At 37.4% G+C, this 19,451-nt stretch overlaps 1 protein-coding gene across 8 annotated transcripts in view; it reads left to right on the top strand.

Moving 5' to 3' along the window:
* LOC126764854 (insulin receptor substrate 1) overlaps positions 1-19,451 on the top strand; it is a 256,071-nt gene that overhangs the window by 132,306 nt on the left and 104,314 nt on the right. For 7 of the 8 annotated variants that reach the window (XR_007668109.1, XM_050482474.1, XM_050482469.1 and 4 more), the window contains exons 5-8: positions 3,331-3,482; positions 8,640-8,892; positions 18,584-18,639; positions 18,712-18,916. Coding sequence is in view for 7 of the 8 variants with exons in the window: in XM_050482474.1 (XP_050338431.1) it covers positions 3,331-3,482; positions 8,640-8,892; positions 18,584-18,639; positions 18,712-18,916 (666 nt within the window). In the remaining variant the exon portion in view is untranslated. The remainder of the gene's footprint in view (positions 1-3,330; positions 3,483-8,639; positions 8,893-18,583; positions 18,640-18,711; positions 18,917-19,451) is intronic. The other variant, XM_050482470.1, reaches the window with a different exon arrangement.

The raw sequence follows: 19,451 nt of genomic DNA, 5'->3' as shown, positions 1-19,451 counted from the left end.
GATGGGCACTGCGCTTATCTGGCGGCGTGGACCATGGAAATGAAATAGATTGGGGAATTATAAATTTATATTTGCTCTAGGCGTTTTCAACATAAACAAAATTTATTTTTTATAGTTCTTTCTAAAAAAAACAATTAAAAAATTGCCGTTACACGAACAACTTGACAATCTTGTCAACATAATGTATAGAAACATATGTATCAAACAATCTCGGCCATAAAATAGAATAAAATCGCGAAAATTTTCGCGCGATTTTTTTTTTAAAACTTTCGATGTGGATTCATTTTATAAAAATTTTTGACGATGTAGCTCCATCAAGGACCAGTTTTTATCAATGGTATGGTGAATCGCGGTCGTGTATCTCCAAGACGAATTTCAGGAAGGTCGTCCAAAATCAGTTAATGTTCGGGAAACTTTTGATGCTGTACGCAAAGTGGTATTGCACGATCGTCATGTGCCTTAACTATTGGTATTAGTGAGACTAGCATACAATCAATATTACATAAAGATTTAATTGTAAAAACCTTGTTCAAGTTGGATTTTCTAATCGCTCAAAAAAAGGCTGGTTTCGATTGGTCGAGAGAAATGTTAAAAAAATATCATAACGGTGCTTCGAACATGGTTATGACAACGTTGCAGGTGACGAATAGTGGATTTATGCGTATGAGGCCAACAAAAGTTGTTCGCGCACGAAGCACTTCCAAGTAAATTGTTGCCTGTTTTCTTGGACATGTTGTAACCATACCACTGGAACAGCGCAGATAGTAAATTCTGAGTGTTATATGTACACCCATTCAGGGGTGTTGTGGAATCCAAGACAGAATTGCTTAGCTGTCAGAATAGCAAACCAATTCTGATTTTCAATGGTGTCACAGAATCTGATTGGATTTTCGTCTTTTCGAACATACGCAAAACCAATATTCGAATCAGCTATTTACTAATGTGACAAAACTTGCAACTGAATACATTTGGAAGCAATCCTATTAAAGTTTTTAATGAGTTCCGAATTAAAGAAAGATTTTAAGAGACAACATTTATCGAATGAATATAGACGTATTTGGGTGTTAAGTTACGTTTAATACGTTTTGTAAATCTTCTTTAAGGGAGGATTTTTTTTTGCTTAAATCTCTTTAAAAATTATCTAAGAATATGCCCCCAATGTTATAGATGGGAATTTGAACTATTGTCGAAGCTAGAAGGGAAATAGTGACCGATCACTGGTAGATATGTATATACATACATATATTAGCGCATGGGCAGAAAGCAAAAACTTTGACGCGCGATTTCTCGGTTTTCATTCTTACGATTTTTCTTAATTGGCGGACAGGATAGGAAAAACTAAACGTATGGAATTGGGGCAAAGTTTATTATATTTGGCATAAAATTATCTTCTATTTAAACGAAAAAACTAAGAAAAGTCAAGTTTGAACATACATATTTTTGAACAACACAAAGTAAATTTTTTTTGGTCAAAAACCACTTTTTTAATTTAAAAAAAAATTGTAAAATTTCACACTTTTTTCAAATTTTCTTAGTTTAACTAGAAGACAAACTATTAAAAAATATGAATCTCTTTGAATTTTTTGTTTCCGATAGAAATTGCGACCTGCATACTGCCCGCCGTCCGACAAATGCACATGCGAGATGCATTGGACAATTGCTTCCCTAAGGCAGAATATCAAAGAATTCGTATCCAAAAAATTTTCATATGATCTTTAAATATATAACTATAAACCCTAGAACTACGCTTTAATCAATTATTTCTTTCCCTCCAAAAAAAAAGTCGTTTTCTTAAGCCTCTAAAGCAGGCTCCTCCAGCCCTGAAAGTATTCGACGCAGTACCCGCCGGGGGAAGTAGAGGAATAGGAAGACCTCCACTCCGTTGGAAGGACCAAGTGGAGAAAGACCTGGCTTCGCTTGGAATTTCCAATTGGCGCCACGTAGTGAAAAGAAGAAACGACTGGCGCACTTTTGTTAACTCGACTATAATCGCGTAAGCGGTGTCTACGCCAATTAAGAAGAAGAAGAAAGCCTCCTTAAATATCCGCATTTTTTTTTTTTCAAAACTCAATAATTAAGACATTTCGTGTTTTATTCGTATGTTTTCTCCTATAGAAATAAAGATAAATTAATTCGTAACAATAAAATCACATGAAGTTAAGAAACTTACATTTCAAATCTGTGTGCGAATATCTTCTTGCTTTGCTTCTGACAGCAAAACCGATAAAATTGGTTTCCGTGACGCCCAAAACCGATACAAATTCTGTTTCGAATATCAAACCAATAATGTCTGAATTCATGACACCTACTGCTTTTTTTGATCGGTTTCCATTCTGATTCCGACAACTATCAGATTCCACAACACCCCTGATTAGTTTGTCAGCTATCTTTCAAGAAATCTGGAAAACCAAACGTTGAAAACGGATCACTCTTTACCACGTTAATGCTACCTCTCACACATCAACTGAATCAACTGCATTTTTAAGCATTCAAAACATTGATTTGATGAGTCATCATAAGAGAGTATCGGGAATTTATAAATAAAACGAAAATTTTTCAATCATCATCCAAATTTATTTTTTTCAATCGTCAAAACATTTTTTGTAGGCACTTTCCGGGATGGCCTTCAGCTCTCGCGTCGAATGGAAAAAGGTAAAAGTCACAGGGAGCCATATCAGGTGAATGCGGTGCTTGCTCAATGATATTTGTTGAGTGTTTGGCCAAAAATTTTACTCAAAATACGTTGATTTAAATTTTAAAATTCGACGAACACTACTGAGGTCGATTGAGATAAACAGCTGCTGTAAACAGACTGGTTGACAGATCGCTAATTTTAGGCATCATAATTAAGGACAGTTGTACCAACCTATGAAAAAAAATTACCGGTCTTCCATATAAGTTGGAGATAAGAGGGGAAAATGAAGAATTCCCGGTACTTTCTTGACATAAACCAAGATGTTTTCCGACATCTGAAGAGGCTGTTGATGCGCATGTGTGATACCTGAATCAGAGTGGCAAAAGTGCTTCGACAATTGGTTCAAACGCATGCATAAGTACGTAGATCTTAATCGAGATTATTTTGAAAAACAATAAAGTGATTTTCGGACCGAAGAATTATTGTAATCTTTTGGCGTTACGGCTCCTTGTGAGCTTTGGCCTTTAAATGTTATCCAATATTTTATCTGCCTCTTTTACATAAGCAAATTTCACAAAATTGTTGTTCGTTAAATTTATTTTATATTATTTATTATGAAATCAATATTTCATTTTATTCTAAAACTAAGAATGTAGAATTTTGGTAAAATATTTGAAATTTAATTTACTTTTTAGTGCAATGTCTGTGAGAATAGATGTTATTGGAGATAACATTAGAAAGAGATCATCTTCCGTTACAGAAACATCTAAGCCGATGAGTTTTATGGATACAGGAAGCCTTCGTGCGGAAAATAAAATTTGTAATATGAATCAGACAGGTAAATTATGTATGTTATCAAATTATATTCAATTAACTTTTAACGTTAATAGCATAACATGAAAAATATGATTTAAATACATTATATACGTTCATATATAAAATGTTCCGTAGTGAGGTATAGATTTTCACATCTTCTTCTTCTTCTTTATTGGCGTAGACACCGCTTACGCGATTATAGCCGAGTTAACAATAGCGCGCCAGTCGTTTCTTCTTTTCGCTACGTGGCGCCAATTGGATATTCCAAGAGAAGCCAGGTCCTTCTCTACTTGGTCCTTCCAACGGAGTGGAGGTCTTCCTCTTCCTCTGCTTCCCCCGGCGGTTACTGCGTCGAATACTTTCAGAGCTGGAGTGTTTTTGTCCATCCGGACAACATGGCCTAGCCAGCGTAGCCGCTGTCTTTTAATTCGCTGAACTATGTCAATGTCGTCGTATATCTCGTACAGCTCATCGTTCCATCGAATGCGATATTCGCCGTGGCCAATGCGCAAAGGACCATAAATCTTTCGCAGAATTTTTCTCTCGAAAACTCGTAACGTCGACTCATCGGTTGCTGTCATCGCCCAAGCCTCTGCACCATATAGCAGGACGGGAATTATGAGGGACTTATAGAGTTTAGTTTTTGTTCGTCGAGAGAGGACTTTACTTTTCAATTGCCTACTCAGTCCGAAGTAGCACCTGTTGGCAAGAGCAATCCTGCGTTGGATTTCCAGGCTGACATTGTTCGTGGTGTTAATACTGGTTCCTAAGTAGACGAAATTATCTACAACTTCAAAGTTATGACTGTCAACAGTGACGTGAGAGCCAAGTCGCGAGTGCGACGACTGTTTGTTTGATGACAGGAGATATTTCGTTTTGCCCTCGTTCACTGCCAGACCCATTTTCTGTGCTTCCTTGTCCAGCCTGGAGAAAGCAGAACTAACGGCGCGGGTGTTGAGGCCGATGATATCAATATCGTCGGCATACGCCAGCAGCTGTACACTCTTATAGAAGATGGTACCTTCTCTGTTTAGTTCTGCAGCTCGAACTATTTTCTCCAGAAGCAGGTTGAAGAAGTCACACGATAGGGAGTCGCCTTGTCTGAAACCTCGTTTGGTATCGAACGGCTCGGAGAGGTCCTTCCCGATCCTGACGGAGCTTTTCGTGTTGCTCAGCGTCAACTTACACAGCCGTATTAGTTTTGCGGGGATACCAAATTCAGACATCGCGGCATAAAGGCAGCTCCTTTTCGTGCTGTCGAAAGCAGCTTTGAAATCGACAAAGAGGTGGTGTGTGTCGATTCTCCTTTCACGGGTCTTTTCAAAGATTTGGCGCATGGTGAATATCTGGTCGGTTGTTGATTTTCCAGGTCTGAAGCCACACTGATAAGGTCCAATCAGTTTGTTGACGGTGGGCTTTAATCTTTCACACAATACGCTCGATAGAACCTTATATGCGATGTTCAGGAGGCTAATCCCACGGTAGTTGGCGCAGATTGTGGGGTCTCCTTTTTTATGGATTGGGCATAGCACACTTAAATTCCAATCGTTGGGCATGCTTTCGTCCGACCATATTTTACAAAGAAGCTGATGCATGCACCCTATTAGTTCTTCGCCGCCGTGTTTGAATAGCTCGGCCGGTAGTCCGTCGGCCCCTGCCGCTTTGTTGTTTTTGAGGCGGGCAATTGCTATTCGAACTTCTTCATGGTCGGGTAATGGAACGTCTGCTCCATCGTCATCGATTGGGGAATCGGGTTCTTCTTCCCCTGGTGTTGTGCGTTCACTGCCATTCAGCAGGCTGGAGAAGTGTTCCCTCCATAATTTAAGTATGCTCTGGGCATCAGTGACTAGATCACCTTTGGGGGTTCTACAAGAGTATGCTCCGGTCTTGAAACCTTCTGTAAGCCGCCGCATTTTTTCGTAGAATTTTCGAGCATTACCCCTGTCGGCCAGCTTATCAAGCTCTTCGTACTCACGCATTTCGGCCTCTTTCTTCTTCTGTCTGCAAACGCGTCTCGCTTCCCTCTTCAACTCTCGGTATCTATCCCATCCCGCACGTGTAGTGGTCGATCGTAACGTTGCGAGGTAGGCAGCCTGTTTTCTCTCCGCTGCGACACGGCACTCCTCGTCGTACCAGCTGTTCTTTTGCACTTTCCGAAAACCAATGGTTTCGGTTGCAGCTGTACGTAAGGAATTTGAAATGCCGTCCCACAGTTCCCTTATACCGAGTTGTTGACGAGTGCTCTCAGAGAGCAGGAGTGCAAATCGAGTAGAAAATCGTTCGCCTATCTGTTGTGATTGCAGCTTCTCGACGTCGAACCTTCCTTGTGTTTGTTGGCGTGCGTTCTTTGCTACACAGAGGCGGGTGTGAATCTTGGCTGCATCCAGATAGTGATCCGAGTCGATGTTAGGACCTCGGAGCGTACGCACGTCTAGAACACTGGAGACGTGTCTTCCGTCTATCACAACATGATCGATCTGGTTGGTGGCTTTTCGATCCGGAGACTGCCAGGTAGCTTGATGTATCTTCTTGTGCTGGAATCTAGTACCACAAATAACCATATTTCGGGCCCCGGCGAAGTCGATCAGCCTCAACCCATTTGGGGATGTTTCGTCGTGGAGGCTGAATTTACCGACCGTAGTGCCAAATATACCTTCTTTGCCCACCCTGGCGTTAAAGTCGCCAAGCACGATTTTGACATCGTGGCGGGGGCAGCTCTCATAAGCGCGCTCCAAGCGCTCATAGAAGGCATCTTTGGTCACATCGTCCTTCTCTTCCGTCGGGGCGTGGGCGCAAATCAGCGATATGTTGAAGAATCTCGCTTTGATGCGGATTGTGGCTAGACGTTCATTCACCGCAGTGAATGATAGTACTCGGCGACGGAGTCTCTCTCCCACCACGAATCCAACACCAAACTTGCGCTCCTTTATATGGCCACTGTAGTAAATGTCACAAGGACCTACTCTTCTCTGTCCTTGTCCCGTCCATCGCATTTCTTGGACGGCGGTGATGTCAGCCTTTATTTTCGCGAGGACATCAACCAGCTGGGCAGCGGCACCTTCCCAATTAAGGGTCCGGACATTCCAGGTGCATGCCCTTATCTCGTAGTCCTTATTTCGTTTGCCATGGTCGTCATCAAAAGGGGGGTTTCTCTTCCGAGGCTGTCGCTTTCTTTTCATTGGGGGGGTTTTTTACGTGGCGGGTCCCAAACCCAGCGCACAACCCTAAGCATGGGATGTTTCGCCTTCTCACATTAGCTCGCCTTCGAACGGATGTTCTTAGGCTACCCAGAGGATACTTGGTCAAAGACCGGAAGTTGTGAGCTGCTTGAGCCATGTGTAAAAGAATCGTTTCTGGCCACTCCCAAGTGAATGGCGATCAGAGAACTTTCCTCACTTGCGTGAACTTCTACACATGACTCCATCCTCCAACAATTCACACATCATTGTCAACAATTAAGCATATTTAAAGGGTAAGTTAATAAGCAAACTAGTCATATTTGGTTTGCGAAACAGCTACCACTTAGTGTAATTGAAAACTGGAGATGGATTCGTTACAGCGAATGGTAGACTTTGTAGGCAAGTCAATCACCGAAGTGTAAGTCTCATGATCCTAGACGGTGCAACGATCAACGAATAGTTCAAACAAATAAAAATTCAAAATAAACATGAAATTAAAAAATAAAAGTTTAAACAGTTTTTTAAATCAATATTTTTATATTGATACCTGTTATTTAGTTCGGGTTCGTTCTATGCCGGCATTTATTTCCGTGTTATACTTTTATTTATCTACACCCAATTGGATATTAAACCAATCCAATTTTTTTTAGCAAAATATTTACACTTGCAATTGCACTTACTAAAAACATAATTATGGCACAAATCTTTGGCGCCGCGATCTGAAGGTACCGTTGGAAATTCTCCTGATCAAAAAATATATAGTGCTTTATGTAGGTACCGCAAAAGCTTAGTTTACGAATAATTCGGCTTTAAAGTTCAAAAATTTATAGGGAAATGGAGCGCTGCCATATGATAATAAGCAAATATGAGCAATTCACCGAAATTTCTCTTTTCGCTATAATTCCTTTTCTTTTATTTAGCAATCTTATTTCTAATAAAAACAAGTGTGTCTATAAATTATATTTCAAATTAAAATCAGTATATGTAGGGTAAATTCTCTTTTCATCATATGGATTTTTTCTTATTTAAATTATTAAACAACTAAGTATACGTAATATTATATAATAAATAATAATAATGTTATATAATAATATTACGTAATAACATAATAAAATACTTAGGTTATCTCGGGTATTGTCTCGATCAGGACTATTTTTTTAAACGAGTACTACGCAAATGTACTTCAGTCACCCAGGGTATTGGCTCGATTAGGGTTATTTTTTTAGAGCCCGGCCGAAGGCCGCCAACGCAGAGAGAAGTACTACGTGACAGTACTTCAGTGACCCCGAGCATTGGCCCGACCAGGAATACCTTTTATAGCGCGGCCGATGGCCGCCAACGCGGAAAGGAGTACTTTACATACTCAATTATAACTGAAAAAATGTTGGAACGAATTTTTTTATAATTACTAAAGAAAAAAGGATCACGCGAAAATACAAACAAAGAAAACGCTGTCGTTAAATAATCCTTCATATTTGGTTTTTAATATGTGGCAACGCTCGTTTTCTTCATGATTTATAAATTTGCTGAAAAATATCAAAATAAAAGTGAATTGTTAACTTATTTTAATGTTTACAGTGTATATTTAAAAATACAAAGTGAAAAATGTTAAAAAGTTTAGTGAAACAATGACAAACAGTATGTGTTATTGATACACATTTTGGAATTTTTAATCGGGATTATTTTAAAAAATATATGTGTTAGCAACATTATTTTTGCATATTATCTCCGTAGAAGCTCCCTTATCAGCTCATACCCCCTTTATATCGAAGTTCGTGTTTTCTGACCGACCGCCAAAATAATCGGAATCGTGCCACCATTATTAATTGAAGTTTTTAAGACTAAGAAAGTAAGATCCATGTTTTCATCTAATATTTTTTTGTAACTCTTAAAAATTTGCCATATAGAAGTTTTTCTATACTTTTTAGAAGATTTTAATAAATTGATACTTCATGAAAAGCACTAGGCATTAATATGAGGCATTGTTCATAATTTTCAAATATTTTCAGCAAATTATAATCTTGGACGAGGTAGATGTGACAGTTTTCCAACCAGAACTAGAGAGTCCAATGATGACGCGAATCAAAGTTTTAAATCATCACATGTACAAAATGTTCCTTGTACAGCGACGCCTCGTATTTTATCACTTTCCCGGTACAGTACAAGTCCACCAATAGCTTCTTGTGGAAGTACAGAAAGAAAAGAATCGGTGAAGCTCGATGATCAAGAAGAAACCGGAAACTATTTGCCATTTCGTTACAAGTAAGTACTAAAACAAACAATGTTATAGTGTTTTTACTTAGTTAGGCCTTCAAAATTGGTCTAACTTTGACAATTTATTCTGGAAGTAAGGAGACAGGAATTGGATATCTCTTTCAAGCTTTGTTAATCAAATATTATATTAAGTATTCGCTTTGTTGCTTTCATTATCGAATAACACCATTGCCGGCCCAACAGCTTGGGAAGATTGTTTTTATTTATGCGAAAAATATAATTAATTCTGGTAACCGTACAGAAAACTACTTACATATCTTTATATGTATATATAAATCTTCTGACCATGTGTTTGTAATTGAACTGCTCCTAAACGGCTGGACCGATTTTGATGAAATATTTTGTGTGTGTTCAAGGAGATTCGAGAATGGTTTAGATTCACAATTTGGTCCACTGGAAAATGTTTTTTTAATTAATTTTTCATTTGTAATCAATTGCTAATTTTGGAATGTTTGACCGATAGATTGCGCTACCATCGCAGTATCCAATATTCAAACCTTAAATTGGCGTAAACGTGCAATAAACAAAACGATGCCAAAGTAAAAGGCGACATCTGTAGACAAGTTTTCATAATGTGGACAGTTGTTCGTTCTTAAGTAATACATTTGGTGATTCAATACATCTATGGGTAGCTATAACTTTTTTTTCATACCTGCTAAATATTGGAGGGGGTATCTTGACAGGCAATTTGCAAATTGCAAAAGATCTGGCATAAAAAAATTGCGGAATAACTGAACTGTTGATAAAAAGGTCTATTAATATTTGAGATATACAGAAATTTTTTCGAAGCATTGCAAGACTGATGCCATAACCTTGCCAGCCGATTTTTTGTCTTTCCACGCTTGAGAACCGTTTCTTAATATGCGGTCCACCAGGCTGAAAATCGATTGGACTCGATTGATTTTACTGATGTACAACCCAAATTCAATAGTATTTTTACCCCAAAAACCAATTCTTTCTTAACGCACGAAATGCTTTTTGATTCATTTTTGTTGCTTCACCAAAAATGCGATTATCCCTTACATAATTTTTATAATCTAACTAATAGAAATCATACAGATGGTATTAGTACTGGTACTACCTATGTATCAGCCACAGTAAAACATGGGCGGGTCCTCTAGTTTCTTCTATTACATCAGGCTTTTCTACAAAAGGAAAACGGGTTTGTTTTATAATTCGGGATATTGAAAATTGTTTAAGGTTTTGTAGTATAATTTAAATTTTTTCGTTCCAAGTTAAAATTTTCCAAGGGAAATAATGAGTGAATGAGTAGAGTTTGATCTTTGTTCGCCGAGAGAGGACTTTACTTATCATTGAAGTAGCACCTGTTGACAAAAGTTATTCAGCATTGGATTTTGAGGCTGACATTGTTGTTGGTATTAATTCCGGTTTCTAGATGGACGAAATTATCTACGACTTTAAAGTTATGACTGCCAACAGCGATGTGGGAACCAAACCGTGAATGCGACGATTGCTTGTTTGATGACAGGAGATATTTCGTCTTGCCTCGTTCACTACCAGACCCATTTGCTCCGCTTCCTTGTTCAGTCTGTAAAAATAACTGCGTAGATATTGAGGCCAACGGTATCAATATCATCAGCGTACGCCAGCAGCTGTACACTCTTATAAAAGATTGTACATTCTCTATTCGGTTCTGCAGCTCGAACTATTTTCTCCAAGAGTAGATTGAAGAAGTCGCACGATAAGAAGCCGCCTTGTCTGAAAACGGAGCTTTTGGTAATGCTCAACGTCAGTTTGCACCATATTAGTTTTGCGGGGATATTAAATTCAGACATCGCGGCAGCTTCTTTTTGTGCTGTCAAAAACAGCTTTGAAATCAACGAAGAGGTGGTGCGTTTCGATTCTGTTTTCACGGGTCTTTTCCAAAATTTGGCGCATGGTGAATATCTGGTCAGTTGTTGATTTGCCAGGCATAAAGCTCCGCTGATATGGTCCAATCAGTTTGTTCACGGTGAGCTTTAATCTTTCACACAATACGCTCGATATGCGATATTTAGGAGGCATGGTGAGTTGTTGGTCCAATCAGGTATATTGATGCTTCAGTTCTTCGCCGCTATTTGAATAGCTCGGCTGGAAATCCAGCGGCTCTATCGCTTTGTTGTTCTTCAGACGGGTAATTGCTATTCGAACCTCTTCATGGTCGGACAATGGAACGTCTACTCCATCGTCATCGATTGGGGAATCGAGTTCACCATCTCCTAGTGTTATGTTTCTCTGCAATTCAGCAGGCTTGAGAAGTGTTCCCTCCATAATTTTAGTATGCACTGGGCATCAGTCACTAGATCAACTCTGGAGGTTCTACGCTATGCTCCGGTCTTGAAAATTTATGTTAGTCGCCGCATTTTTTCGTAAAGTTTTCGAGCATTACCCCAGTCGGCCAGCTTGTCTAACTCTTCGTACTCACGCATTTCGGCATCTCTTTTTTTTGTCCGCTAATGCGTCTCAATTCCCTCTTCCAACTCTCGGTATCTATCTCATCCCGCACGTGTTCTGGTTGTAACGTTGCGAGGTAGGCAGTCTGTTTTCTCTCCACTGCGATACGGCACACTCTTCGTAGAAAATCGTTCGGCTATCTGTCGTGATTGCAGCTTTTCGACATCGAACCTTCCTTGTGTTTGTTGACGTGTGTTTTTTGCGGGCAAACAGGAGACGTGTCTTCCGTCTATCACAACATGATCGATCAGGCCCAACCCATTTTTGGATGTTTCATCATGGATGCTGAAGCACGATTTTGGCATCGTGGCGGGGGCATAGAGAAGCCTCATAGAAGACATCTTTGGTCACATCGTCCTTTTCTTCCGTCAGCGCGTTGCATATAGGAGCATTTGGCCTCAAAACCGGAAAAAATTATTTAAAGTGATTTTATGAATGAAAATTAATAAAAATGCATGATTGAATATAATAATGCAATATATTAAAATAAAACACGTAAGGAAGGGCTAAGTTCGGGTGCAACCGACATTTTATATTGAATATATTTGAGTAGGGGGAAGTATGCACCATATTTTATCTATTTTTGCTCATCCCACATATAACTGCTATGCCACATACTCAAAAAATATTATCTGGGTTTCATTAAGGTACCTTACGTACAATCACCAATCATATGGAGCAAGGTCAAGTGGATGTGCGAAAATCTTGGTAATAGTTATATGGGGGAGGGTCAAGTTTTCGCTCAATTGTATCTGTTTTAGACACAATGATATACCGTTATGAGTAAAAACGCTCTGTAATTTTTATTTTCATAACTCAAATATTAATCGATATATCCAACATGAAGTCACCTGGAAGTTCGAAAATCTTTTTATTAGGTATATGGGGTCTAAGGGAAGTATTGACTCAATTCAACCCATTTTTGATTCAAAGCTACTATTGTCGGGAAAGGATTCTGTGTGAATTTCAATTCCATATCTCACACATTGAACGATTTTTTCGGCAAAAGTAAACTATAGGTACCGGGGTCTACACATTCGGTACCTAGTGGCTTGAACAGTTTTAGTTGGATTCAGACAATGTTTGGTCATAACGTGGCATACTTTAAGGGAATTATTACCGCAAAATTGTATTCCGTTATATCAATTACTTCTTTATTTGTGTAGTGGAAAGTGAAAGAATCAAATGGAATTTCAAGTTATGTTATATGGGAGATTGTCGTGACTGTACTCCGCTCATTTTCACACTGTGACATAGAAAAATTAAAATAATATCACATACCAAATTTAGTCGAAATCGGTCTGTCGGGTCCTGAGATATGGGATTTCATCAAAAAGTGGGCGGTCCAACGCCCATTGTCCAATTTTCACACCGGCTCCGATTTCAGTATTAAATTAAAACAAAAAAATAAATAAAGCAGTACTCTTTTTATGCAAGTGAACAACCTAATTCAACACCCTTTTTTTTAAAGAAGGGAAAGATGGGGGAAAAAGTTTAAGTGTATGTATATTAGGCCGGGTCGATTTGTGGGGAGGCCATTCGCCCATTGCTCTATGAAAATCATATTCCAGGGATCAAAATAAGATACTTTGCCGAAGGAACCATACCTCTGAAACGAATTTTGATGTCCCCCAATTTGGGTCGAACTTTGGGTAGGGGCAAATTTTGAAAAATCCCACTTTGACCCATTTAGAGTGCTCCAATTGAGTCCAAATGTATGACCGACCCCCACTAACTTTGGACGGCCGATCCACCCATGCCAGTGGCACACCCCACCTAACAATAGACAATTGTGTTTGCCCTTGAAAACACTTATGCTTAAGATATATGTACATACTGTCGGTATGTACAGTAGATTAGTGTTAAGATGTGTTTATACACTCAGCATGTGGTGCATACATAAATTAGGATAAGGAATGCTATAAATAAAGGAGCTCTGGGCAACCAGAGCTGAGTTCTATTTAACAACCGAAACCCTACGCGTCTTACTTTACAATTACCATTTCATTCTTATTACCTCAAAAAGTTTACAATGAGTCCACCATCCTCTGCACCGCAAGATGAAGCAACTACATCAACAACTATCGAAAACCCAATGAGTCATATACCCAAGCATGATGTTACTGTTTTTGGTGTGTCTACTGATTTGACTGATCTTAATTTACCAACCCATCTGGATATCTTAAGATATTATTTTTACTTAAGCGAACGTGCTAAAACAGAACAAAAAAAGTTTTCCCATAAATCATTCACTATTCAAGTACAAGATAAGTTGATTGGAATTTGGGAAAAACTTGGTATGGAAATAATGCTGAAAAAAGTGTATGTAATAAATTGAATAAATTGCTTGACAAGTATCAAGAGCAAATCAAGAGAAGAAACAACACCCAACAATTTACAGAATATGTAAAATCTCTGGAAACAATTTTTTACATTGGAACATGTAAATGCGATTTGAAGGCAGCTCCATGTGCATGCGGTTGTTCCCGAACGCCTCAAAGAGTTCATGCACGATCAACATAATCAGAGAAGACTAACAATGAATGCATTTATGATGGAAACTGAAGAGCAAGGAGCAACGTCTATGTCATCAATGCCAACATACCAAGATCCCGATGATTCAACATACGCACCGCCACCGGTTCAAGAAGATATGGATAGAAGCACAAGTTCACAATACACAGAGAGCCGCTGAAACCGCTCTTTTGCAAGATTTTAAAATTAAAGATAAGCATGGGAAACCTCTCATCATGGATAAATCGAAACGGGTTATACCGGAAAATTTAGAGGCTGTTATGGCGACGATATTAGAGAGCCGTGCGAAATTGCCAGACTTGAATGTAAAAAAGACTTCAAACAATAATTTTTTTAATTTCTTTTCTATAACTCACTTAAATTAATTTTTTTCATTTACATATGGCATGGGTGGATCGGCCGTCCAAAGTTAGTGGGGGTCGGTCATACATTTGGACTCGATTGGAGCACTTTAAATGGGTCAAAGTGGGATTTTTCAAAATTTGCCCCTACCTAAAGTTCGACCCAAATTGGGGGACATCAAAATTCGTTTTAGAGGTATGGTTCCTTCGGTAAAGTATCTTATTTTGATCCCTAGAATATGATTTTCATAGAGCAATGGGCGATTTTTAAATCGACCCGCCCTAAGGTATATATTAAGTAGAAACCCTGTAGTTTAGTTAAAAAATTAATTTATAACTCGACCTGCCCCCGACACTATAACAAAAATACTATTTTCTAAAAACTGGAGAAATATTTTGTCGTTTTTTTTGATTATTATTTGTTTACCCAAAAAAAACAAAATAATACATTAACTAAATTATTCTTTGCATTATTAAAATTAAATATATACCATGTTGTCCAGAATTCACTTCACGCAACACTAAACACCAGTTGCAATTTCGAGAATAATAGAGAGTATCGAGAAGAACGTGCGTACTGAACGAAGTCTAGGTTCCGACTACTTGTGTGGCAATATAGCGTGCTGAAGGTCAATCATTTAATCGCTTTATTGTAGAACGTTTACTTAGGTACTAAAAAAATCAATTTTGAGTAGCATCGCTGGAGTTTGTAATTTTCACTTTTGTCCGGTTTTTGAAGGAAAATGCTCCTATGTGCGTTGGCGCAAATCAGCGATATTTTGAAGAACTTCACGATTTCGACATCGTGGAGGGGGCCGCTCTAATAGGTGCGCTCCAAGCGCTAGTTAAGGAACATACTCCTTAATAATAATATAAATAATGTATCAAAACAACATTAAAGAAAATGCATCAAAACAACCTTGAGTTGGAACAATACAACAACCTTATCTTAGAACAAAGGAAATGTATCAGAGCAAACAATATATATGTTTACAAACCTAAACAAATAATATAATATACATCTATATCTAAACAAATAAACTAGTACAAATACTAGTTAGTATAAATAGAAGTAAGAGCCATGTAATAAGTTAGTCTTGGGAGTATTATTAAAGAGTTCATATTTCGGTGCAGCTCAAAAATACAAGGTGCTTTCCAAAGTAAATAGGACTTTTAGAATCTAGCGCCCTTTGGTGGGCCATCTACTATATGTCGACTGGTGCGTTAGAATCTGCCATCTTTATCGATTGTCCAGTGAGAATTTCGTGATATTTCATATATTGGAAGTGAAGTTATTGCATTTTAAGTGTCAGAATGTTTGTGTTATCGGTGCGAAAATAAGCTTCCAACAAAGATCCAACATTAAATTTTGTTTTAAAATTGGTAAAACTTTTACCGAAACTTATCAATTGATGAAACAAGTTTACGGCGATGATTGCCTACCACGTAGCAGAGTGCACGAGTGGTTTCAACGTTTTCAAAGTGGTCGTGAGCACATAAATGACGATCAACATGTGGGCCAATCAAAATCCGTGATCACCGGAAATTCCATCGAAACTGTGTGTGAATTCACCATCAACGTCGATTTATCGAATATTGGCGAACATTTGGGCTTACGAAAGGTGTGTGCTTGTTCCGCACAAATTGACTCACGACCAAAAATTGCTCACGTAGCAGAGTGCACGAGTGGTTTCAACGTTTTCAAAGTGGTCGTGAGCACATAAATGACGATCAACATGTGGGCCAATCAAAATCCGTGATCACCGGAAATTCCATCGAAACTGTGTGTGAATTCACCATCAACATCGATTTATCGAATATTGGCGAAAATTTGGGCTTACGAAAGGTGTGTGCTTGATCCGCACAAATTGACTCACGACCAAAAATTGCTCAGAATCCAAAATTCGAAGGACGCTTATTTGACCAAAAATCACTTTTTAACCATTAACCACTCCCCGTTTTTACCTAATATGGCACCGTGCGACTTCTTCTTTTTCGGAAAAATGCATTTCCCTATGAAAGGAAAGCGTTATGTAGACTAGAGATACTGCTGCGACATGCTTTTGGACCATGCAAAAAGCTGTATTGAAGCAGAAGGATACTATTTTGAATAAAATAAATTGATTTAGCCAAAAAACCATTTGTTCTGGTTGTTTCTTTTTTGTTTACTTTGGAAAACACCGTGTATAATATTTTGACTCATTTTTACTTCATGTAAAAATTAACTCGATCATAAAAGACATCTATGGGCGCAAATCAACGATGTGCTGAAGAACTTCGCTTTGTAGCTGATTGTGGCTAAATGTTCATCCACCGGGGTAAATACCAGGACTCGGCGACGGAGTCTCTCTCCCACCACGAATCCCACACCGAATTTACTATCTTGTATATGGCTACTGTAGCAAATGCCATAAGGATCTACTCGCCTCAGTCCTTGTCCCGTCCATTGCAATTCTTGGACGGCGGTGTTGTCAGCCTTTATTCTAACGAATACATCAGTCAGCTGGGCAGCGGCACCTTCCCAATTAAGGAACCGAACATTCCAGGTGCATGCCCTTAAATCGTAATCCTTAACACGTTTGTAGGAGTCGTCATATCATAAGACATAAATCTGTATTAGACGTAAAAGATTGATTAAATTAATTAAATAACGAAAGTCAAACGTAATAATTTTTAAATGTAAACACTAATATTAGCATATAAAAACAAATGCTAATGTAGAAGCTTCTCATGTGATGTGAAATTTGGTCTTTGTTAAAAAATGTGTAATATTTTAACAAAATCATATCGAACGGTGTAACGAAGGCTCATTCTCTATTAAGAAAGTACAATTAAAAAAATATTCTTTCGATATATACAATTTATGTTCCTTAAATCATTATCATGAATTAAATTCACTATTTTTAGTTTCTAATTCCACAATGTTTGAAAATAACTAAGAAAGGGCATTTCTTAACTTATAGGTTCCTTCAGAATCAATCTTCTTGTGCTTTTAAAGAAATTAATAACAAATTCGGATACTTTGCAATACTGCTTTATTAAAATACCTACTTGAAGTTAGTAGTTAGGGGGTTTCACAGTGTATGTTATATGTTTATTTAAATACTAAATACATTTTACTAGTTAGTACAATAGTTTTGTTCATCTGACAGTTGTTTCTAGCATCTAAAACTTATCGAGATAGGAAGAGATTACCAATAAGAACGACGTAATGTTAAAATGAACTAAAACTCTTAAATTTATTCAAAATGGGTTGTGTTTTTTTGTTATGCTAATAATTTTATACAATTTATGATTTGAATAAAATGTTAGCCGAATGGGTACCACGGCTCCGTTTGCATATCTCCATCCGTTTACGCCAATTTTCGATGACTCGGCGCAACATTTCGGCTATAGTGCGCTGAAAAGGCGCTTAAAGGCTTCTAAAAAGTGGGGTGGCATCATGCCCAAAATAGGTGTATTGTACAAATCTAAAGTTGTATAAACCAAAGTTTCTTGAAACAATGACTTCTGGGACCCAGGTCACGCCTAACCTAACTGCAAGGTTATGTTTAATACATATAAATCAAACACCAACTAGGATATCGGAAGAAAGTTTTACTCAAATAGTACCTGCTTTGTTATCTGGCATTTGAAATTGGACCTAACTGTTTAAAAGTTTCCAAATACTGAATATGTCCATTACTGACTTTATACCGAAAGGATTGGTGAGTCCGTGAGATATCTTATGAAGCACATCGCCCTAATTATGGATAAAAGAATTTCCTAGATACTGGTTGACTCGGAACCATGTGTTATTTAGTGTAAATATTTTGTCAATAATAATTTAGTTATATTGATTTTAATGTAAATATCTCGGATGTAAAGGAAAATATAACTATGAAAGTAAGGAGTCTATGACGTATGGTATAAATTATGAAGTAACCACATATGATTGTCTTCATTAACAAATTTGTCGAAAAACGAATCTTAAATTTTTAAGCAACACTTTTTAGGATAGTTCCTTAGTTGAAATTTTCAGTTATTTCCGAACTCTGCTCTTCCTTACTTCTTTGAGTTTTGTCTGAAAGTGCTTTCCTGCGTTTAATGATTGCGAAAGTATTATCTCCTCCAAGAATAACGTATAAAAATATAATCCATCTAACCAATTAACTTAGATTAATGGAATCAGCCTTTCCTCTAAGGTTATATGAAAATAATCTTTTATAGCTTTGAAATTGTCAAAAAATGTAAAGAAAACGATTATTATTAATAGTTATGATTGAGTAATTGTTACATAAATAATATACATATTTACATACAAATGTAGTTTTAAGAGTGTAAATTCTATTTATACATTGTAATTCTAGGTCTGCAGAGAGAGCTATTCCAGAAGAAAACTCAGAAGATTTGATATATTCTGACAGTGAGTGATACACATTGGTTTTATTATTTTTGAAGATATTTTGAAGTGTTAAATGTTTTTATATTTACATAGGCATACATTTTCGAAAAGATTTATATATTCCTATGGCTCCGGTGGTGAAACCACTGGAAAAGGCTCAACAAGAGAGACAATTTACCGTAGGTGATGCTGCTGTTTTGTCTTGCAACAATTCTCAAAATTCCATCGTAACAACTGATTTGGCTCCACAAATTCATGCAATTATTATTTCATCAGCAAAGCCCAACGATTTTGAAAAGTAAGTATATTTCCAAAATATCCAAATATTATTTCCATAGTAGTGAAGACATTTCTATTTACTTAATTTTTAATTTTATTTGTCCTATAATATAGTATAGAAATCCTCTTTCAGAGATATCCAAATATGGTATAAAATGTTTAAATTAAGAATACAAATTTCAATTATTACGGGGCTCAATAGTTATTGGTATCACTGAAAAAAAGATTTAACCCCCTAGCACAAACATTAATTTTACATTTTACGGAGATATCACCCGAACGATTTGGATATTGTATTTTAAGTGGCTTAGGGGTTAGGTATATTGAACGTCTTAGAAGGCGGAGCAATAGTTTAATTACGCCCATTTACGAACTGGTCCTCACTAATTTGCCAAGGAACACGTGTTTAATCAAGATTGTTTAATGTTTACTCAAGTTATCGGTTCCGCAGAAGAATAGACCGACAGTAATTGAATTTCAACTTGTCTCATCATCCTGATCATTTATAAATGTTGATACATTTCGATAATTAATGATAATTTTTTGAAAAAAAA

The sequence above is a fragment of the Bactrocera neohumeralis genome, unplaced genomic scaffold (assembly GCF_024586455.1).
Source record: "Bactrocera neohumeralis isolate Rockhampton unplaced genomic scaffold, APGP_CSIRO_Bneo_wtdbg2-racon-allhic-juicebox.fasta_v2 cluster10, whole genome shotgun sequence".
Lineage (NCBI taxonomy): Eukaryota > Metazoa > Arthropoda > Insecta > Diptera > Tephritidae > Bactrocera > Bactrocera neohumeralis.
The sequence above is the reverse complement of the archived record's forward strand: the minus strand, read 5'-3'. Positions and strand labels throughout refer to the sequence as shown.